The sequence below is a fragment of the Lissotriton vulgaris genome, chromosome 4_1 (assembly GCF_964263255.1).
Source record: "Lissotriton vulgaris chromosome 4_1, aLisVul1.2, whole genome shotgun sequence".
In the NCBI taxonomy this organism is placed as follows: domain Eukaryota; kingdom Metazoa; phylum Chordata; class Amphibia; order Caudata; family Salamandridae; genus Lissotriton; species Lissotriton vulgaris.
In genome coordinates, this window is record NC_141691.1 from 1,458,788,883 (window position 1) to 1,458,812,964 (window position 24,082).

At 47.4% G+C, this 24,082-nt stretch overlaps 1 protein-coding gene across 3 annotated transcripts in view; it reads right to left on the bottom strand.

Moving 5' to 3' along the window:
- Window positions 1–24,082, bottom strand: part of TRAPPC8 (trafficking protein particle complex subunit 8) — a 1,294,567-nt gene that overhangs the window by 829,695 nt on the left and 440,790 nt on the right. For all 3 annotated transcript variants that reach the window (XM_086965686.1, XM_086965689.1, XM_086965688.1), the window contains one exon: window positions 14,697–14,953. In XM_086965686.1, coding sequence (XP_086821812.1) covers window positions 14,697–14,953 — 257 coding nt within the window. The remainder of the gene's footprint in view (window positions 1–14,696; window positions 14,954–24,082) is intronic.

A 24,082-nucleotide genomic window follows, 5' to 3' on the forward strand; every position in this document is an offset into this window, starting at 1 on the left:
GATTTGTACAGTGAAATTGGGCGAGGATGGGCTGAAATCAGTTCAAAGTCCCATAAGTCCCATATTGTAATCAGCACTGGATCCTCTCATGGAGCCTGTGGTGTCAGTACCGCAGATGACGAGAAATAGCCCACCACAGGTCCTGGAGTAGATGTATATACTGAGCTACATTACACCTGGACCTCCGGGGGGTCAGACTGACATCTTAACACTCTAGCACCCTCGCACTGGACACAGAGTGGTAGTGTGCGGGGTCCAGTACTGCTCACTTTAAAAAAAAAAAAAAATTCACTTGCCATAGTACTTTGACCATGCGGTTGACTTCTTGTGGGAATGACACTGAAGCGAGTATGAGTCCACACCGAAACAAGGAGTGGGACGTACGCAAAGCTCTTGACTTTAGTAACTTGTATCTACACTTGTCGGTCCTGGATCATTTTCAGGTGCAAGATAGCACACTTTTCGCATGACTTCTAGTCTTGTCCAGAACTCAATCACCAGAAACATCTAATGCAGGTCTGTGACCCACATTTATTTTCTACAGTCACAACAAAGTTTGAAACCTATAGGAAAACATTGTTCCCTAGCAGAGTGTATTTTATTTTTAGAAGTCATCAGTTGGCCAAGGAATATGGGAGCAAAGTTTGGGATCCCCATCGGAAGGTGCAGAAAGAAAAGACCTGGCGTAAGCAGGAGTGGTGCTTATTTGATGCTCTACTCCATCACTTCTGTGCAAGAGAAAGCCAGAACGGAGAAGGCTAATGGTGAGCAGGAGCATTACTATAAAAAGTTTTCAGATCGAGTCTGGGGTCTGAGGATTATTCCAAGTTCAGTAATATGCAGTTAGAAGTCTCCAACAGAAGGTGTAGATAGTCAAGCTGATGGCTGTAGCCATTTTTGTGGAAAATCATTAGGCTCTGTGGATATCACAGATGGCAGGAAGGCTATTAACACCTGAGAGATTGTCAAACTCTTCCGGGAATACAGATAGTGCCTTTTCAAAATGGCCACATTGTGACTTTGTGCCTCACAACACTTGTACCACACTCGAACCCCACAAGAAAAAGGCAGCCTTCACTATCAAAAGGGCCATTGTGCCAAATAAACAAGTTCTCCCACCTCAAGTTTTTTATTTCAACTGTTGCACTTTAGGGAAAGACCAATCATAACTCCTTATTTTTCTAACAGATTATGGTCCGGCGCTGTGTTTGGCGGGAAACATGGCTAAATGAGGCCTCAGCACCAGATATTGTAGCCGCTCTTTTCCTCCCACTACCAAATTCTTAGGGTGGATCGTCTCAACAAGAAGGGGGGCATTGCACTTGTTTTTAAATCACAATATGTCTGTAAAATAGAGAATTGTACTGGATATGGAATGGTGTACCGGTAACATTCTTATCAAAATTAATAAGCCAGTGGTAACTATGAAACGATTGTGCGGTTTGTGCGGTTTGCTGGTCAGGTAGGCTGGGTGCGTGCAGACCCATTTCGTGGACACAAAAGGCGTGTAAGATGGACTGCGGTTGACGAGGGGCCATGGAAAAGACCAAAGACCTGGCAATAGCTCTGCTATCCTTAAAGTGCTCATGCGCAGAGCCCGCCTTCTTTCCAAACAATCAAGAGTCATGAAAGGGCATGCCCATGAGCGAGGAATGACATCCTCTGAAAAGTCAGTGGTTCTCAGCCAGGTGTGGCGCCTATGGGCCACCGACTGTTTGGTAAAAACATATAGATCCATATGTATGCACCACATACATATCATATTTGGCTCCAGATCTCACCCACACTATCTCACTTCTCCCTGTAACAACCTGCTCAGAGCATGCAGATCAGGTGCTTCTTGGCACACCAGGCCCTCCTTCACAAAACGATTCCAGTCCTGAACCAAGGCTCCCATGCTAACCTCTCGGACAGCTGGGCATCTAACCTCTCAGAGTCACATTAAGTTTAGCTCCAGTCTCACACATTAAGTTAAGCTCATAAGGGCAATCTATAAGCAAGGTCATAGCTTCCGTTAGCCTACAAACAGTACACCTGTTTTCTCTTCATTTATGCCTACACTACAGATCGGTATATTTTCCACAGTGCTATCTTGCATTTCTCTATTGCCCATATTTGACACTGTGTCCCTTTCTGGTTCTGCTGAGGTTGTATTACTGTATTGCATATATGGCCCAAAGACCAGTCACTCTGGGAAGAAGCAGACTGAGAGCACCATTTTGTGCAAAGACTTCTTCCCTGATGGCCAGCAAGCTTGGGTACCTACAAATACATTTTATTTTGCTCCTGAGCAACTGCCTTGTGTTGTGTGTTACTTTCATTGTACCTGGGATGGTCCAAACGTTCTTCCCGACACAGACTATGAACTGCTCTCCCAGCGAGTTGGTCGCATGCACCCCACATCGTAACATGATCTTAACTGCGTCCCTCTCCGCGTCAGTCGCTTGAGAGTGTACAGCTTGGGGCTCCTCCGACACCATTGGTAGCACTTGCACAACAGAGTCCTAGATGGAATGGGAGTATCTCCCCCAGAGGCACACTATGTTCACAGACCATAGTGCCAGGCCAGCTGAAGAGAACATCCACTTCCTGGAGGTATCCAGCCTTTGGGACTCCCTGTCCAGTGGAGTGGAAGGGAATGGACCAGCATTAACCCTGGAGCTGGAGCCCTGGACCACCAAGCGCTCCAGAGTGGGGTGCTGTGTGAGGAAACTGGAGTCACCTGGAGAGGAGGGCGATGGCGGGAGCAATTGTCCTATGTACAGGAGCCCCTGTACAGGGCATGGACCAGGTCCGAGCAGGACATCAGTAAGGGCTCCATTAAATGGGCGTAATGGTTCTGTGGAGGCAACTCCCAGATGGAGCACCTCTGTCAAGACATTCATTGTGATTGCCACTCAGGGTAGCGTAAGGTCCAAGGCCTAAGCCACCCTCCGCACCACGAGGGCAAAAGAGGCACACTCCTCCGTAGCCGTGGTAGGGGGAGAGACCAGGCCAGTGTTTAGGTAAGTGTGCCGTCCACGGGCATCGGCCAGACCCTTGTACAAGTTGTCCTCTGTATCTTCTAACTAGTACCCATTAGGATCTGCAGACCCCCTCCCTTTCTTCCCTCCACTTCAGGCCTATCATACAAATAAGGCACTGGCACTATCACAGGGAGTCTGCCCCCTGTCAGCGCCTGAGCCAGCATCTGATGGCACCCGTCTGGCTCTGTGCTGGTCGGGGATGACACCACCATGAGACTTCGGCGGGAGCGTCCGCACTGGAGCAGGCACAGGGCAAGGTCGAGGTGGGTCAACCTGTGCCACTCTGGATCCATCAATGGGTCCAAGAGGGCCGAATGGCACTGGGGGCGAACCTGGCGGCGGGAGACTAGGAGTTGCATAGCCATATAAAATGTGTTTAATTTGGCGGGGACACTCTGGCTCCCGGAAACTCTAGGACCAAAAAGTCATGCTTGACCGAACGACCAAAATGCCCTTGCCGTTGTACCATGCTGCTGGGGCAAGCATGCTTTGCCAATGTGTGACTGATGCCAACATTGCAGCATTAGAAATATCCCTAACATGCACTTTGCATGCCAGTACAGTAGCAGCAGACTTGGCTCTGGCCGTAATCTACATTTTAAAAATCTGGAGGCCAAATAATGGAGTTTGTTGTCCTCTTTCTGGGGGCAAAGTAGGGCTAAAATGTTGTTAATGTGATGAGCTATCCAACGTGGAAGGGATTCACAATCTTGGTTAGAAATGGTGCTTTAGTCCTCTGCACCAGTTTATCTGGAAAGAAGATGGTTTAAAGTGGCTTAACTAACCAAGCTTACTGCTTACTAGTGAGGAGCTCAGGTTATCATTGTATTGTATGATAATTGCATTTATATAGCACTTACTACCCCCGACGTGAAGTCGAAGAAGCGCTTTTTCAGCGAGTAGCACGCTACTCCGGAACCCATAAAGGAGTAGTGGTGAATTATTATAGTGAAAATATTAAAGTAATTTGAGTGGTGAATATGGTAGTCAGTCATTTGGATTGAGACGGATAGTGGAGGGATAGAGAAGGGAAGAAAGTAGCCTAAACCTCTATCAATATATCCATTACCTCCACTCTCTCTTTCATCCCAAACCCCATATGACTACTATGATCCCCAAAATAACCCTTTCAACCCTTCTCCACCCCTCCCTGCTCAGGACCAAAAAGTCATGCATGACCATACAACCTTATTCTTTTTATTATTCCAATTCCCAAAACATGCCTTTCTAAACTCTCCCTCGGACTCTTCCCCCTCCATCTCCCTTTTACTCACCCCCACCTACCTTTTACTCATCCCAAGCCTCCTCCTACTGCTATGAGCTCCGAAACAAACAAAACAAATCTAAATCCTTCCCTTCCATCCCTCCACTATCCTTTTTAATCCAAATAACAGACTAACATGTCCACCACTCAATTATTTTCATATTTCACTATACTAATTCAACAATAGTCCTTTTATGGGTTCCGGAGTACCGGGCTGCTTGACGAAAAAGCACTTAAACACCTCAATTAGGGGGTAGCATGGGCTAAATAAGTGCAAACCTTTTTCCCTTCTCTATCCCTCCACTATTCTTCTCAATCCAAAAAACTGACTTACATATCCACCACTGAAATTACTTTCATGATGAGACATGAGAAGTAGAGGAGAGCTGTGCAGTGGCTCAAAAAGGGTTCACATAAGTAAAGTGGGCCCTAAATTAAGATTCCATTATGGCATTACAAAGGGTTTAAAAGGGGAGATGGAAATTAAACCTTTGTGAAGTCTCATCACAACCCACAACAGATTATTTGAATAAGGACGGTTGGTCTGGTAAACACAAAATAGCTGAAAGGGCAGGCCAATAACTTTTAACGATCCCCACTGTAAGTCCTTGCTGGGCAAAAGATGAAACAAATAGCAAGACATCCAATAGCTTGGCCTTCAATGGATCCATATTACAGGTACCACATCAAGCCACATACTTGTCCCAGCGTCCAGCACAAATAGACTTTGCAGCAGGATGCCTGGCTGCAGGGATGACATCCACTATTTTGAGAGGAAGATGGAAAGCAGTCAACTGCTGTAGTTCAACCTCCACAAATGCAGGTTTAGACTGTGCAGGCCTGGGTGCAAGACCCTGCCCTGCTGTTGTGACAGAAAATTCTGCTGAAACAGCAGCTAGATTGGAGCACAGATGGTCATGCTGAAGAGGTCCCGGGTACCACACTTTACTGGCCTAAACTGGAACCTCTTGGATGACTTGGACCTAGTTGTTTAAGATCTGTGTACTCATGGTAGAAAGGGTATTGTGAGGAAAGTATGAGGAGTCCTGCGCTCTACTCCAGGCAGAATGAGTCTCAGAGAGCGAGCTTTCAGGGAACTCCGGCACACAGTTGACAATGTGTGTTCTCCGTGGTGGCAAAGAGATTGAGCTAGGTTTCTCCCCATGCAAGAAGATGGTAGCCGACCGACTCTTGGTCTAACTGCCATTCATGATCCACAAGGCGTTGTCAACTGAGTTCGCCTGTCCTGACATTTAAAGATTACACCAGGAGTTGCACGATCAAGGAAGAGACCTCCTGACACAGGACCCAAGACCTCACACTACTTCCCTGTTTGTTGCAATACCACATAGAGGTGGTGCTGTGTGTGAGAATCTGTATCTGTCCCCCCCTGATGCGGGTCAGGAAGGTTTTCAACGTCAAGTAAATGACCCACAACAGGTTGATGTGGAAACGGGTCTCCGCCAGAGACCAGAGAACTCTGATCACCACTTATTTCAAATGATATCCAAGTATCCAGTGCAGCCATGCATTTGTGACCACCGTTAGTTCTTGGTGGTGTACAGAGAGGGTTCTACTGCTGGTCCAATGGCAGTCAAGCAGCCACTACTGCAGATTCTTTGCTGTCTCCCCCAACACCTGGATGGAACCTGACAGGGTCCTTTAATGTTGCAGAGCCAGGGTAGAACACATGTATGGTCAACAAGCAAGTTGCAAGAGACCAATAGCACAAGAAGCCTCAGAGCCACCCTCACTGAGACCCAGGACCGAAGCTGAAACATCAGGATAATAGCCCAAATATTCTGGACTCTAAGATCCAGAAGGATTACCCAGTAATGGTTTGTATACTGTAAGGCCATAAAGTGAGGGGGCCTCTGCGTAAGTGTCAAGTGTGACTTTAACACGTCTATAGTTAATCCCCAACGATGTCTGGAAGTGGTCCACAATTGACTTGCGAACTCGCCTTCAACTTCCTGCCGCAAAATAGACAGCTGGTCCTCCGAAAGCCACTCTGATGTAGGTGCAAGGGGCAGCAGGTCGGTAGGGAATGGCAGGATATAACCCTATGAAACTATCTGCAAAATCCACCGGTCAGATTTAATGGGCTGCCACTCATTTAGAAAATTATTAATCCTACCTCTCACAAGATGGTCATATATTGTATTCTATTGTAACTGCATTTATAAAGCTCTTACTACCCCTGATGAGGCGTCAAATCGCTTTTTCGGTGAGTAGCACGCTACTCCGGGACCCACAGAGGATTAGTATTGAATTAGTATAGTGAAACATGCAAGTACATTTTAAGTGGTGGATAGATTAGTCAGTTATTTGGATTTGGAATGATAGCAGAAGGCTAGAAGAGAAAAAAAGGTTTGTATTTATATAGGTTACCCCTGATGGGGTGTTGACGCATGCTATTCCGGAAGGCCGTAAAGGATTAGTGGTGAATTAATATGGTGAAATATGAAGTAATTTCAGTAGTGGATATTAGTTAGTTATTTGGAGTGAGAAGGATAGCGGAGGGATAAAAGGGGAAGAAAGGTTTGCATTCATATAGCACTTGTTACCCCCGATGTGTGTTGAAGTGCTTTTCTGGTGAGTAGCACACCACTCCGGAACCCATAAAGGGTTAGTGGTGAATTAGTACAGTTGAATATGGAATTTGAGAAGTGAACATGTTAGTCTGTTCATTTTGGTTGAAAAGGATAGTGGAGGGATAAAAGAGTGAAAGATGTTTTTTTTTTTATTGCAGTAGGAGGAGGCTTTTGGATGAGTAAAAACGAGTTTTGGAGGGGAGGAGTCAAAGGGAAGAGTTTAGAAAGGTTTGTTTTACAGGATGGTATAGTAAAAGAGGTGTCAGATGATGCAAGGAGTGGTAGAGTAGGAGAGAGTGTAGAAAAGGTTATTTTGGGAATCATAGTAGTGGTATGGGGTTTGGGATAAATGAGAGTGGATGTAGAGGATATATTGATAGATATATAGGATGAGAGATAGGGTAGTGCATTGGAAAGAGTAGTATAAAGATGTTTGAGATGAGTCAGGAGGTGGGGCTAGAAGATATATTGAGCAAAGTATAGGCTAAGGAATAGGGTAGTGCATTGGAAATGCTAAATTAGAAGAAAATGATAAATATATAGATCCATAAGTTTGTGGATGTGGATGGTGTGGGCTGTGTATTGCTAAATGGGTTAGTGGGTACCATTTCCGGCCCTGGCTAGTTTCGAACAGGCTCAAACAGGCAACAGCCCTTGTCCTCTCCGCCCTTAGCCTCGACGCTCGGGCTGAGACGCCCTAACCCTTGCCTTTATAGCCCTAGTATTCAGGTGACCCCTTCAGCCAATGGGAACCCTAGCCCTAACACTATCCAATCACAACACTAGCCCTAAAATCTAGAACCAATAGGAAAACAGGACATTACTGTCAATCTTAGCCCTAGTCCATGCACCCAAACTGTTCAAAAACCCTGATCTCTACGTCCAATAGAGGCCCTAGCCCTTCCAGTAGTCCCAACCCAAGTCCAAGCAACCAATGGAACAGGAAGCCCTAGTCCCTACTTCCAATAGAAAGCCTAATCCTACTCTTAGTCCCACAACTAGTCCAGCAACCAATCACACCAGAAGACCTAATCGCTACTTTCACTTAAAGGTCTAACCCTAACCCTTGTCCCACCCTATTCCCAACAACTAATAACATAGAAAGCCCTAATACCTACTTTCAATAGAAATCCTAACCCTAGCCCTAGTCCCAACCCTACATTGATTAAATCACAGATCCAAAAACCAATCAGAACCCTCAAATACCCGACCAATGAGGACACTAACCCTAATCCAATAGAAACACCAGATACAACCACTAATCAGTGTACACATGTACCAACCACTAGCAGACCATATAAGGTCATAGCAACCTCAGACAAGGTTTGCTGCCCAGGGAGTTGGAAGCTGCTTCTCCTGTTCAGAATCTCTTAGGAGGCAGACAGGTTCAATCCACACGTTGCACTTCTGCAGGTAAAGCCTCACTAAATTGAACGCTAACAATACTGTTTGAATACAACTTTACTCCTCTCCTGGCCAAAAAAAGAAGTGCACAGTCCCTAGTAAACACAGTTTAAAGAGCTCACTAAAGGCAAACTAAAGGGTCTTGGAAGCTGCAGCCGCGGGGGCGGGTGACTGAGGTTCGCTGTCCCTGTAAGTCTGGATGCTGCTCATTGGAACCCCCACCTTGACCCCAAAAGTTCTGGGGTGCCTGCTGTTGGGGGGGTGGGCCTTGGCATGGTCTGTAATCAAAACCATGGGCAATGCCTCAAAGGGGCCAAAACTGTTTGGGATGCTGCCTTGTGGGCATGGACAGACTAAGCAAGAGCACTGTGCCATTACTTTATTTAAAGTATTCAGAGGACGGAGTATGCCTTCTGGCCAAAGAGGGGAGACCAGTTAAAAAGGCATATCATTAAGAGACACCTGACTTCATCCACGAAGCCCATGGATCTCATTAACGTGTTGCACTAGAGTAACACGCTAGTCATGACTGCCATGCCAAAACAGTTGGTCGGGTCAAGGCTTGACTGTATGACATATTTGGCCTTATCTTGGCTATTCTGAATGGTCTGCCCCAAATTGGTGCACAATTCCTCTAGGACCACTGGCAAGATCTCCGAGACCGAGTCCCATAATGTGTGGAGTATCTGCCCAGAAAATAGCTGGCGTTTGCTGACTGGAGGGCAAGGGTAGGGAAAAAAAAACACAAATGTTCCCGAATACCAAAAGAAAGGAGTTTGGATTGATCGTGCTAGTGGAGGCCTGAACCTCAAAGCTCTTTGCAATAGGGTGGTATGTCCAAAAAGCAGGGCTGTTAGGAGCAGGTCTGTAGCATAATGCTAGCTGTTATTTACAGGAGGGCAGGAACAAGGCTTAGCCAGGTGCCTATGAGGGTACCAGTCAGAGTTTCACTGAATGCAGCAAGGGCTCAGGCTGCAGAACCTCAGCGAGTACACTGGTTCTGACCTTCACAGATGGCAATTGTAAGTACAGGAATTCAAATTCCTGTCTGCTGACCACAGCAACTAGTCTGTCTCTTCCACTCAGGGCCCAGGGATGGGAGTGGCGACTACCCAGTCTCATGTCAGGGGAAATGTCCATTCCACATGCCTTCTGTAGGTTCAAACAGAACTTGTTGTCATAATATTTCAGAGGAACTTCATTCCCATCTCCCAAGGCTGGCTGGGTTTGATCAGAATTTCATCCAAAACGTTTTTGGGAACTACAGAGGAAGGCTCTTAAGGCAAGGACATTTATTTTGTCTAAGTCAGACTGAACAGGGGTCAGTTGCATTGGGAAAGGTCATGGATGTGAGATCAGTCACGGACGAGACTAGTTCCACTAGGAGTCGACAAGACAATAGGTTCAGGGTCCTCTTGCAGCATCAGAAGAGTTTGTGCCTGAGTTAACATGGCACGAATCAGTGTGGATAGTGGTGCCAAACAAGGACCTGGATCAGGAGTCAGAGTTCAACCCCAAGTATGTTCAGGAGGTAAAGACTACATAGAGGGCAGACGAGTCAACGGTTATGTGACTGGAGGCCACCGCAAATCTGTGGGGCTCAAAGATTCACCAGAGGGAGCCAGCAAGGTGCCACATGTTCACCACATGGCCTCCTTGAATGTCTCAATCTGTTGCGGCATCATCAATTACCTCGGAAATTCAGGGTGCCTCAGGGTTCACCTGTGAAATAGATTCCTTAGCAGAGGAGCACGCAGACATCCTCGCATCTTCTCAGAAGGTGAGTGACGAGGCTGGGACAAGGCCTAGTTGGACTTCTTATGATTCTTTTTGGCCTTTCCCATCCACGAAGACTTAGACAGCGACAAAGACCTGTCGGAGAATTGGCCCAGAGTTGCGGTCCAAAATAAAACAAAAGAGACATATTTGAGGGTCACAGGCATCTTGCTAGCGAACATCCCTACAAGGCTTAAACCATGAAGTTTTTGGAAGAGGCTTGTTCCCTTGCACACTGAAAAAATAATTTTGCAAAAACAACTCTTCAACTGACAAGAAAAAAGTTAGGAGTTAGCTCTGTTTCTACATACAAAGGCACAGAAAGAAAGGAACTGCGGTCAGGACTTTTGGATGGAGTTTATGGAGCTTGAGCCGCCACTTCCGAGTTGAATGGGTTGAGGCAGAGCCGCAAAATGCCACCTGTGGGCACACAGGGTTATGCTGACAAATCTTCAGATATGTGCAAATATTTCAAAGGTAAGGAATCTGCAGTTAAAGCATCCATCAGAACAAGCATTGGTAGTGCATCGGTTTTGCCTATGTAATGAGTAAAGAGCTGCTTTCATCAATCATCGTCCAGGAAATCAAAAGAGCTCCCTGACCGGTAATACAAGAGTGGAAAGGATGTGGTGACGCAGCCAGAGCTGCGGACTTGAGAGCTGTGCAGGCGAAACCTAAAAACGATAGAACATTATAGTCCTTTTCAGTATGAATTTTATTTATAATTTGTATTGTTTGTATTGTTTTGTAGTGTAACGCCTACTTTAACGGTTGCATGTGATTTCATATAAAAACAATTTCAAGTAAATACCATTACTGAGAAAACATTTCACCTAAACTGTTTAATGGGAATTTTCACAATGAATGGCATTTACCAGTTCATAGAAACCAATTCCTATAATGTTTTTATGTTCGAAATTTACTTTATGCATGCTTATTTTTAAAAGTGTAACTAAGATCCGTGCTGGTCTTGCAGTCAGAAACAGTTTTGTCTGAGGTATTTATTTCAATGCTTTACTTTAGGTGACATTATTTCAGATTTCTATCTTTTATACTGTGAAACATTTACTTCAGATGCTGTTAATTTGCTGACTCCTCACCATTCATAAAAGCCATCCAACCCAAACTCCTCACAACCATAAACACCATCAATCCTTGCCCCCTAAAAATCCCTCACCACACTTAAACTACACCAATTCCTGAATCCTAAAGCACAAGTTACTACTTGTGTAACGATATATCTGTAAGAGACATTAGTTAGTGATAGATTCCTTACCTTAGAATATCCCCAGGCGTCAGACTGGATCCGGAAAATTTTGCGTAGCAATAGCCCTGCGCGCCGGCGGGCGTCGTCGGCGGCTCCGCATCCGTCGTCGGCGTCGTTAGCACCGGAATGACGTCGGAGTACATAGACGCCGCCTATGCGCGCTGACGTCAGTTCTGATACACAGCTTTTCCGCGCCGGATACGCAGAGACATGATAGAACCAGCACTGGTGCCATGAAACTAGGGCCCTGAAAGGGGATGACCGTAACCCTAGATATCGGTTCGCAGAACGGGAAGGATGGGTGGGTCGGTAAAGAATCTATCACTAACTAATGTCTCTTACAGATATATCATTACACAAGTAGTAACTTGTGCATCTGAAAGAGACACGTTAGTGATAGATTCCTTACCTTAGAATAGATACCCCAGCAATACCAACCCCGGTAGTGGGTCTGCGAACCAATAATCACACCAGAAAGTCCTGGAGGGCGGAACGGCCAAAGAAGCCATCCCTTCGGACTTGGCTGTCCAGACAATAGTGTCTTGTAAACGTGTGCAGCAAGGCCCACGTAGCTGCCTGGCAAATGTCCTGCAAGGGCACTCCTCGGCCCAGGGCAGTTGTAGTCGCCGTGGCCCGAGTGGAATGAGCCCTCAGGCCAAGAGGGGGTTCCTTCTTAGCCAAGGATTAACACGCCTGGATACACGAGATGATCCACCGCGAGATGGTCCGCTTGTGCACCGCCTTTCCCTTCTTAGTGCCCACGTAACCAAAAATGAGTTGGTCATCCACCCGGAACTGGCGTGTGCGATCCAGATAGTAGGAGAGCGCACGTTTTGGGTCCAGATGGTGGAGCCTCTCTTCCTCTTTCGAGGGATGCGGAGGCGGAAAGAAGGTGGGCAAGGTAATGGACTGCCCGATGTGGAAGGCCGTGACAACTTTAGGCAGGAAGGAAGGTCTTGTCTGCAACACAACCTTGTCCAGATGAACAGAGAGGAAAGGAGGTGTAGAAGAAAGAGCCTGGAGCTCACTCACTCTCCTGGCAGAGGTGATGGCAACCAGGAAAGCAGTCTTCAAGGTAAGAAGACGAAGAGGACAGTTATGGAGCGGCTCAAAGGGAGCACACATTAGGTAGGTAAGCACAAGATTCAAGTCCCACTGGGGCATCACGAAAGGGACAGAAGGAAACATGTGTGTGATGCCCTTCAAAAACCTATTTACAATCGGGGACTTGAACAAGGAAGGCTGATCAGGTAGCCTTAAGGCGGCGGAAAGGGCAGAAAGGTAGCCCTTAAGAGTGCCCAGAGCAGAGCCCAGCTGGGCAAGAGAAAGAAGGAAGAGGAGAACCTCAGAAAGCGGGGTATTGAGAGGATCCCCAGCCTTTGCTGTGCACCATGCCACAAATCTGTTCCACCTGCAGGCGTATACCGACTTAGTGGAGGGATGCCTGGCTACCAGAATGACATTACAGACTTCGGGAGGCAAGTCAAATGGCCTCAACTGTAAGATAAGATCGGGGACGGTGCCCATAGCAGGCGCCGGGGGCGACACCCGCTGGGCCGGCGCCGGTGAGGTCGACCGGTGACGACCCGGATCGGGAAGCGGATCCAGAGAGGGCCTGCCGCGCCAGGACCGAAGTCGCCGGCGGCGTCAGGGCCGGAGCACCCAACGGCGTCGGGGTCGAAGCACCCGAACCACTAGGCCCTCCAGCCGGGGCCGTTGAGGGGGGGGGGGGGGGGGGGGGGGGTTGGAGGAACGATGACGTCTCTCTGACCTCTCATGCCTCTTACCTGAGGACTTGGAGCCTGACGACCGATGTCCACTCCAGGAGCTGCGAGGGCTCCGACCCCGCGACCCGGTCCTCGACCTCCTGTGGGACCGGATCCTGGAACGGCGCGGGCCGACTGACGGAGTTCCAGTTGCTTGCGGGACCGCCTAGCTTTCGACGTCAGGGCCCGGCAGTCGGAGCAGGTGCGGTCGTCGTGGTCGAGGCCTAAACACTTGAGGCACCGGCAATGGGGGTCGGTAACAGACATCAGTCGGTCGCACCTGGAACAGGGCTTAAACCCGGGCATCCCTACCGGCACCTTAGGAGTCGAAGACTCGAGAAAAGAAATGATAAAAAAGATCAAAAAGTTTAGTCAAAAAAAACTAAGGGGTAGAGATTCTCCGGATCTGCGCTAGCTGGCGTGGAAAAAAGAAAAACTGACATCAGCGCGCATGGGCAGCGTCTATGTACTCCGACGATGTCATTCCGGCGCTAACGACGCCAACGACTGACGCGGAGCCGCGGACGACGCCTGCTGGCGCGCAGGGGTATTGCTACGCAAAATTTTCCGGGTCCAGTCTGACGCCTGGGGATATTCTAAGGTAAGGAATCTATCACTAACGTGTCTCTTTCAGATAGCCCTTTATACCCCTAAGCTCCACCCATCCCTGAAACCTAAAAACCCCTCAATACACTCATCCCGACCCCTAAACTACACACATACCTGAACCCTAAAAGCCCTTTATACCTATACACCCTACGCATCCCTGATCCCTTAAAACCCCCACCACACCCAAACTCTACCCATTCCAGAACCCTAAAAAAAGTCACTTCCCCTTAAACATCACCCACCCATGACTCCCAAAAAACTCTCACCATCTCTAAAGTCTACCCATCCCGGAGTCCTTATAACTCCTTATCCACCCTAAACTCCACCCAAACCTGAACTCTAAACACTCTTCACGACCCCTAACCTCTACCATCACTGAACTCCAAAAGCCTTCAACACCCCTACACTCCAACTATCCCGGATCCCTTTAAAAAAACTAACACCCTTAAACTACACTCATCCGTGAACCCTAAAAATCCATCAGCACCCCAAACTCCACCCATTTTATGGCACCTAAAGAAACCCATCCCATCCCTGAACCTTAAAACCCCAATTCTGTGCTCAAAATCTACCCATTCCCGATCTTCAAAAAACTCCACTTCACCCCTAAACCTTATACATCCCTGAACCAAAAAACTCCTCACTAGGCCTAAACTCCACCCACTTTTTATGTAATTTGGGATTTTTACTTAAAGTTATATTTCCTTTCTATTAGTTCCTTTACTTTTCAACTTCTTTGTATTTCCTTAAAATCGATTTTCCATGATTTGGTTTCCTCTACTGCGGTTTCCCAGTTTTAATGTTCTCATTAATTCACATGCATCATACTTTAGATCAACAATACAATTTTGAGGGTGATGATAGAAAACTTCAATAAGTTTAGCCAAAGGCCATTAACCTCACAAAAGGATTCAGAACAGAACGAATGAGATGGACACCCACCACCAAGTGATGCAAGCTACTGATTTTATACTAAAAACACATACATACCTGGTCATTGAGCTGCCGTATAGTTTTTTCTATATGTGGTAAAAGACCTCTGAATGTGAACTCCTGGATGAACTGTCTAATTCGATCATGGTCAGAGAGGGCTAAGCATCCCCCATGAGGGGTACAAGCATTTAACTTTTTCACCTCATTCATTAAGACAGGAGGTTTCACACCTTCTGAAACATCAAAATTTTCAGTGGAATCCACAAGGTGATCCATTTGAAGTGGGTGATTCTTAAAATTATTTGGAAAACCATCTGCAAAGAAAACAAAAATTCAAACCTTTAAAAAAACAATACTTCGCAATTAGAGTACCAAAGAATACACTGGCTGCTCTAATTAGAAAAATCCACACTATAAATACAATACCAAACCTCACATAAGCAAATAAACCTTAAATTATTATAGTTTTCAAAATAATTTTCTAAAGTTAGAATAGGATGAGTAGGATCACACCTTAATTCGTCATGTTTACATTAAAATCTCCACAACGGTCTGGTTGGACACACCATAGGTTCCTTATAATGCTTGCAAAGAATATTTAATGTTGGATTGACTTTGCTCTATGGCTTTCTAAAGGGGACTGGCAGCTCAAATGCAAGGAAGGAAAGCAGTCCGTAACTTTCCACTAATATAGCTGAATTCTTGAAAACATGTTGAAGGTTCACTGGCTTCTGTTGAACATGGTTCAAGGAGTCACTCTGAAGAGAGGGGCCAGTGGGCTCCAATTGTGTCAACGCTACATGTCCAGGGACCTTACCTACTAATGAACTAATGACTGATCACTGATCACCAAGTATATCTTTTTAGCACTTGAGTTTCAGGGTAGCGTAGCAGAGCAGTTCAAGGATTATTCAGGGGTACAGTGGTGTGGGGTTACAGATTCAGAACTCAGACCAAGTTCAGTAACACATAAGCAATCAATGAAGTGAAATGCTACATATTAGATAACAGACTAAAATAATTGCAGTTAAAGAAGGGAAATGAAAAGTTTCTTGTTAATGGCTGTCAAACACTTCTATACGGCAAGATGCATTCTGTGTTTCTGTACAAAAAGGGTCCACTCAGACTCACTTCAAGCTTGTGCTTATTCGGTCCCAGTGCACTCTGAACTTGTAGTTCGCTTGGCTAAGGCATGAGGACATATCTTCAGTGGTAACCTCTTGTGTTGACTCTGGACTGCCCAACTGCCTTCTAGACCTTGAATGTGCCAGTCTCTTTAAGTTTCTAAAACTCTGATCTCACTGGTTCATTAATGAGGGGGCACATCTCATTCTACGCATGCATATGTGCTCTGCCAGCCCCACCGCTCAACTGCACATGCATGAAAGCCGCTCAAATTAGAATGGCTTGCCCACACAGGATAGTGAAGATGAACATGACTCCAGCGATGCTTGGGGAATGCTGTCCACTGGTCTTCTGCTCTTCAGGTCATAGGCAGAAGGAATCCTGCACAGTCTGCCAGGAACTTATCCGGGCACAACAACAAATTGCCATCCAAATCCAGATTGAAGATTCAGCTCCATAGTCATGATATGGATGGAGTCTTACAGGATTTCAATGAGTACAAAGTTAGCTCCTGGTTCATATACACCATTACCTGCCAGGTCGTGGTGGCAATACAGTTCACTTATGAATGGAAGATTGGACAGGTCCACGGGTCTCTGTCTAGGTGCTGGGTTCTCTAGTAAACAAAGCAAACACAATAAGATGATGGACAGACTGCTGAAACTTTTCATACACTCACACCCAGTCAAAGTTCTGGGTTGAATCCATCATCATTGTTCTGCTCACTAAGCCACCCCAGTTTGGACCCAGCTATATGCAAAAACAGCCTTGACCCTGCTCCCCTTGGGAACAGTCCTGCCCTCATATCCGGTCCAGGGAGGACCTGGCCTGGCCGTTCGAACTAGACTTTTCCCATGAGGAGGTCAAGACTGATGTGCCTATGGCTGGTTCCAAACTGTGGTGGCATAGTGAGCAAAAGAACAGTGGATTAAACCCATATGTCTTGACTGCAATGAGTGGTTGAAAAGTTTCAGCACTCCATCCATCATCTGTTGTGGTCTCTAGTAGTCACCTTAATTCAAATTGACAGCAAACACAGGTGCTGGATAATTGAAGTCCAATGAAGCCCAATGGATGAAAGCAAGCACCTGCCTGGACTCCCTCTCGAGTGGTCTCACAGACACAAAGGTGGACCTCTGCTATACTGGGAGAAAAGGCACACTATGCTGGAAAATGGACAGCTGACGCTCACCATATCTGTGGACCTTAGCTATGGCATGAGGCCCTATAATTAAGTCCAATCCACTGTAATGCACTGGTAAAATGGTTTGAGCTGTAACTTCCAGTGCCACCTTTTAAAATAAGGACATCTGTTGTATTCAGGTGGGATAAGGGGTTCTGAGCAGGTCGTACATGAACATGTACACTTGTGTGAATATGTGTAAGGTGAGAAAGGAATATTGTTGTCCGACACATCCTAGCATCTGTGCACAAACCGCGCTGATACAGATTGGCCCAGATTACATTTGTATGATCCAAATGGAGTCATAGAGCAACTAGACCATCCCTCCTGATAAGGTGTAGCATGTCATGTTTTCACTTTATATGTGAAATTGTGACTGATATGCATCTCCAGATCCATGTTTCAAATGTAATCGTCACTGCACTGTATAGAAATTAGAAGGAAAAGGAATCCAAATACGCCAGTTTTTATACATATTGATTCCTATACATACTTTATGACTTGGCCTATTTCTGGCCTATTTCTCTGCACCAGTCATTAGTAAGACTGATGCTTTGATATGACTTTGTGCAAGTTGATTACTGTGCCAAACCAGTTAGCAGATCAAAGACTCCTAGAAACTACAGGACGATTAAGCAACTCCTCCAACAGGAAATGGGTGGGTTAGAATCTCAACAGCCATCATCCTACACTTACATGCTAATCTAGTAGTTGAATTTTCCCACAGTGCAATAACTATAAGGCCCAGTCTTTTGTGTCTGCATTTCAGCAGTGGGAGTCTTATGTGCTTGGGAAGGAGCTGGTAGGCCAGGGTGGAAGGAGATTGACTCAGAAGGTGATGCCTCAGATTCGGAAATAGTTGTCATCTTTACTCGCGCCAATCATATAGTATAGAGGTGGGACAGGCAATGGGCTCCTTCCTGCTAGGAACTAAGGGGGAGAAGGATGCTGTGGCACCGCTACATTGAGTGGGTGCCCAAACATTCTCAGGAAACTCCACCACTCTCTTTAGGTTAACGTAGGGCTTCAGAAATCGGAGATGAATCCTGGAAGACTAGAGGAAGGACCAACTTGGCAGATGAAACCATGTCAGGAGTCTGGAGTGTGTGGACACGCTCCATGGTTACTCATATTAGCTGTCTTACTTCCTCTCAGAACTAGTAGAAGTTGGACTTACTGGGACCCTGAGGGAGGGTGTCCCCCTGGACCTGTTCTGGTCCTGTTTTGGTTCTGCAGAATCTTATATTTATGCACAGTTAGCCTGCTAGCGGCAGAAGGCCCACCTAGCCTAGAAGCCAGGCATAATTAGTGATCTGTGGATTAGACCATGAGACTGCTGCCAGTAATTCAGAGGTCAGGAAAGCAGGACCAGGCCCCCTACTACTGAGCTGTTTTTAAGGAGAAAGCTATAGAGGATTAAAAGACTGCAGGAAATCCTCAGTAGGTTATAGGGGAGGAGGGCCCTAGAGACAGTCCTAGAGGCAAGAACATGCACCACCAAACCCAAACCACCGAAATCCCTGGTAGAAACTGTCCATAAGATTTTGAGATTACTGGCAAACAGAGAAGCCTTGTGCACGACATTTCAATATGCCACTCGTGGCCTAGAGCCCAGGGTAACCTCAGACTCACTAATATCCTTAGTGAAAATGTTCAAAGGCTTACTAGGCTACCTGGAAGACTTGGATCTCTTGAAAGATAGTGCCACAATCCTTTGAATATTTATAATAAATATCCCTGTTCAAGAGGTGGGGTCACTGCCCAGACGTCTTTTCCGTATCTCATAGAACCCATGTACCTTTCAACACGGCATTGCAAGTGGAACATCAGCTGAGCACGAAAAACACATTTACTCTTCTGAGATACAGAATAGCAGGAGCCAGGAGAGTAGAAGCATCAGTCTTCTACACACGCAAGGTAGCTGAGTGCCACGATAAGGAAAAGTATGGTATGGTCCAAGCAGTGCTGCAGTATTCTTGGAAGAAGGTGCATATGGGGGCCACATGAAGGTCAGAAGCACATGAGCTGTAAAATATAATATTGGCTATTGCGGGAGTGGGTGTCACACCCCATAAGCACTGGCAGTAAGGAGAAAAGAAAAATGTGCATAATTTAACATAGGTACCCATTCGAGGAACAGGTGCAACGACACATTAGTAAATGTTGTCTGTGGGCTGCCTAGGAGCAGCAGAATTCCACATAGTGCACACGGTACAGGAAGAAATGTGCATCCACAAGTCTCTTGTAAGGTTGCAGTTGGTGTCCAGGAAGATCAGGAAGGGGATGGGGCATGGCCTGAGCTTCGGACCCCAGAGGGCAATTTATCGCCATCTACTGCATCGGAGCTGGCATGGTGTGCCATGTCAGATACCTTAAACACCCTACTACACTTGTTCTCTGCCTGGACGCTGTAGATGCCCAGGAGACTCACTTAGGCATTGCTGACAGAGCCATTGTCGGACAACCTGTGTGGAGGCACCGCCATCTGGGAAGCGGACCCGGGGGGCATCAGCCCCTCAGCCTCTGTAGACCGAGCCCTGTACGGTGAAAGCTCCCCCACCCCAGTGATAATGGTCTGCGGAGGGGAGTGAGAGGCAGGCCCGGCGGTGACCCTGGGGGAAAGCGGCTGCATTGAGCTGACAACCGAGATCTTCATCCTACCTGTAGAGGTAAGAGCGCCGGCGGGCTTTTGATGATGCCGGCCTCATCCTGCACCTTTTGATGACTTGGAGGCCTTCAGAGGTGGACTGGTGGCTGGTTGCTGCCTTACAGTGATGCAGATGCTGGGCACACACGATCATCGTGCCTGAAGACTCAAAGACAAGTGGCGGCCCCAGCCCCCTATGGTGAGGTGGAGACTGCTGCAGCCACATCACTATTTGGACCCTGCGTCTTTTTGCTCGCCGCTTGCTGGCCTTACCAACGGGCTGCTTTGGTAGGACCGAGAGGTTTACAGCCAGAACCTGGGACGGTGATTACAACGGGATGGCTCAGAGAGAGCCCTGGAGAGCCGAGTGGTTCGCAATGGAGGCGAGCGTGGGGGGTGAGGAGAGATCGGGTGGAGGTTGTAAGCTCCAGTTAGTGTGCTTCTGCAATTCATTCTCCTCCTGGGTGAACCGTGGTGCACTTTATAATTTGGACCACCTGAAGGAGCCTGCCATGAATATGGTGGTTTAAACCCCTGAAAGGCGACCTCCACCCTCAGACAAAGACCCTCTACTGCTGTGCTTTACTGTGGACGGAGTCTGGGGTCTCCAGGCCCCGTTGTTGCAGTCTCCTCCAAACTGGGTATCGTGACCAAAGAACCCCCGAGTGAGGAGTGCAACTCCCTTCTTCCACCCCTGGGTATACCTGCATTCCAATTAGAGAACACTTGTTACACCTTCCCGGAGAGGCTCTTTCTTTAAAGCTTGGGGACCACACCACCATGTCCTCTGGCAATTGCGTCCAATTATGCACCTAGGGGACTAATGTTCCATGCCTGTAGCCCCCCCCCCACCCCCGCCCCCCCATGTTTTGCAACATGCCTTGGCCTACTCTTTCCTCTTGGATACTACATTTGAACTCTTGACCTGCAGTGGCACAGACATTCTGCCATATCCTTAGCTCCCGGCCATGCCCTGTGTCAGATCCACGATCTGGTACTGCAGCTAAAGACCTACCAGTCACCTCCCTATGGAGTAAAGAGAATATTCTGTCAATGGAGCCCTCTACAACTGCAACCGAGTTCTCTTTGGAGACAACACCATCTGCTCCCCTTACCCAAGCCTTTATGGATAACTTTATCCAGGAACTTCGAACGGAGATTGCGCTCCCTCAAGTCTGAATTAAAGTCCGTGCGTACATGAGATTCTGAGAGATGTGGAGGGGGTTGGTGAACGAGTCAACGAAATGGAACAAACACTGGACCCCTGCACAGAAGGCATCGATGTCCAAATCAACCTCGAGCTAAAGTAGGAATATACTGAAAATCACAGCCAGAGAAACAATATTTGTATCAGAGGCATCCCGAGGAGCATGGAGGGCTGGGATATTATGGCCTTTTCACCAGATCTCCTCTACGCCATCCTAGGGGACCTGGAAGTCTCTCTCACTGCACTGGACAGGGTACATCGAGTGGCGGCAATCCCAGGTCGTCCGGACTTTCCTCCTGACATCCTCACACAAGTGCACTACTTTGTTGAGAAAGAGACATTACTGCAGGCTTCTCGGAATAAGGAAGGCCTGGTATACAAGTGCCAAACCATCCAGTTGTTTGAAGGCCTTGCACCTACCACCCTCCGACATAGCAGGCAATTCCGGCCCGTCACTAGCAAGCTTCGGGACCTCGGCATTCGTTACCAATGGGGACACCCCTTTGCTATTATCTTTGAATGGGAGGGCAAACGCAAGACTAAAGGATCGCGGAGGGAAGCCCTGCGCCTTTTGAACAATCAGCAGCTTCTGGGGAGACCACGCTACCTTCTCCTAGCTCTCCTGTCTACACAGAGTTGTGTCCCACGTGGACTACTATGGCTCCTAAAAACGCTTCATAACACAACAGGGATATTCTGTCTTGTGAAGCCATGAGAGACATTCAACATCTTCGCAACCGGGAGAAGACCTATACCCCTCCTCCTCCGACATAGGAGTCAAACTGAAACGTGGAACCCTACGAATCCACGGAGGATTGTTGCTGCCTTACGTTACCTCTCCCTTCATTAACAGGTCATGTGTTTAATAGACATGCCACTACTGGGCGCCTTCATTGATGAGCCTTCTGTGTTCCTGGATGGGACATAGCAGGACCTCACCTGGAATGGGCTCGTCCTAGCCTGCACTGCTTCCCCTTACACCTTTCCTGCAGTCACCGACTTAGATAAAATTACATATTGCTGGCTCTGACAATTATGGACCCTGGGGTCTGGATGGCCTTGGAAACCCAGCTGCCATCGACCTGTCCCACGGTTCCAGACTTCTGGGCAGTGACATCCCCTGTATGGCTGGCACTGTTTTGCGTAGGCTCTTCCTAATTCTAGGTAAACTGTTTTGGCCTGGTTGGCCTCCGACTCTTGTTCACTTTAACACACATTTTTCATTCTTTAGATTACTGGGTATCCCTGGGGACCATCCTCTCTACCCACCTTTGTACTTACCTCAGCATACACACCACATGCTCTTCAGACACAGTGTACATGACTTGGCTCTCCCACTTGATCCCTCCCTGATTTCTGCCGGGATGGTGGGCCGACCAGGCGCCACTTCTTGGCCCCTTCTTCCACACTCACTACCTCTTGCTGCCCCACTGACACTACATGTCTGCCATATGGGCACATTTTTTATTTCACACCTATGACCACCAATTCTGTGGTTAAACTCCTTATCCTCAATGTGCGAGGACTCAACGCGCCAAAAAAGACAAAAATGATATGGCGATATCTACATCAGCAGAACGCTGATGTTAGTTTTCTCCAAGAGACCCGTCTACTCCGACAAAACACTCCTTGCATGGCACACACTATACCTCTCTGCTATTGGGCATATGCCTCCACCACGAAGGCTGGAGTTGCGATCCTTTGTAAGGCCACTTTCTGTTGTGGGGTCTTGCAGGTTTTTTGGGACAGAGAAGGTCGGTATTTGAAACTAACGGTACAAAGCACACCTGAACGGCCTCCCCTGGGCAACACCCCAGGCCTGGTGGTCTTTTAATCTAAATTTCTACCCAAACTACTGGAGCATCTACTGTTTAACACTTTTACAGCACTTCGGGTCTTACTCCCACTATGTCAGAGGCCGAAATTACGTTAATTCCGAAACCAGGCAAGGACTCCTCCTCTTACGCCTTTTACCATCCCATTGCGCTTTTAAACACAGATGCCAAGGTTTATAGAAAAATCTTAGCAAACTTTTTCTCCCAGTCCGAAATACCCAGATAGGGTCGGCTTTATTCCTAGTAGACCTGGAGCAAATAATGTTCGCCGACTGGCTCACCTGGTGGAGAAATCGCACCGCCTCGTTATTCTTTCTTGCCTTCTCTCCCTTGATGCAGAGCAGTATTCAACAGTTAGTTGGCCCTTTCTAAAGGCGATCCTCTGCAAGATAGGACTGTGTCTCTCGTTGATTACAAGAATAATGGCCTCCTATACCTCTCCAAGCGCCAGGATCCATGTGAACGGTGGCTTGTCCCAAATAATCCATCCACGGAGGGGCACAAGGCAGGGCTGCCCCCTCTTGCCCCTCTTATTTGCCCTTGTAGTAGAACCTCTGGCGATTGCCATTCGACAATCAGAGGATATTGTGGGCATACTTTATGGGGGGCGAACACACAAAATCGCCCTGTTCGCAGATGACCTCATATAGGCCATCGCCCAGCCCGAGTCATCCCTCATGGCATTAGTAGACACTGAGCACATTTGAAAAGGTTTCGGGCTTCAAAATCAATATGTCTAACTCTCAAGCCTTAAATCTAACCATCTCTCCCATCGCCCTATCAGCGATACAGTCTCTTGCGCCTTTCCAATGGGCCTCTCGCTCTATTGAATACTTGGGCCTCAATCTCCCGCCCTCCACAGCCAATTGGCCGGAATATATAAAAGCTATTCTGGAGGATCTTCGCCACTGCAAACCACTTCACGTTTCCTGGCTTGGTTGCCTAAACATAGTAAAGATATCCCTCCTCCCCACAATCCTATATCTCTTCCAGGCCATGCCCACTGTGATCCTTCAAAATTAGATTATTCGCCTTCAGTGCGATATACATTCCGTCACTTGGAGGTGTAAGCGTCCTCACTTCTCTAACATGCTGGTGAAGCTACCCCGAGATAGAGGAAGTCTGGAGTGTCCCAACCTCCTCAAGTACTATTGGGCAGACTACTTTTTATTTATTCCCGAGTGGGTTGCGAGGGAAAACGACGAGTACTGGTTCCACAGGAACTGGACCGTGGCTTGTCGACCCCTCTGGGATCTGACGTGGCTCACCAAACACGCGCAGCTCATATATTGCCATCCCTACAAAAATATTTTGTAAATATGGGATAGGGCGGCTCTGAAACTAGGCCTTACCCCCTTCCCCTCACCCAACATCCCCCTGGCTTGGAACAGGACTTTGCTCCAGCCTTACAACCACACTCTTTTCATTATTGGAGGGAAGGGGAAT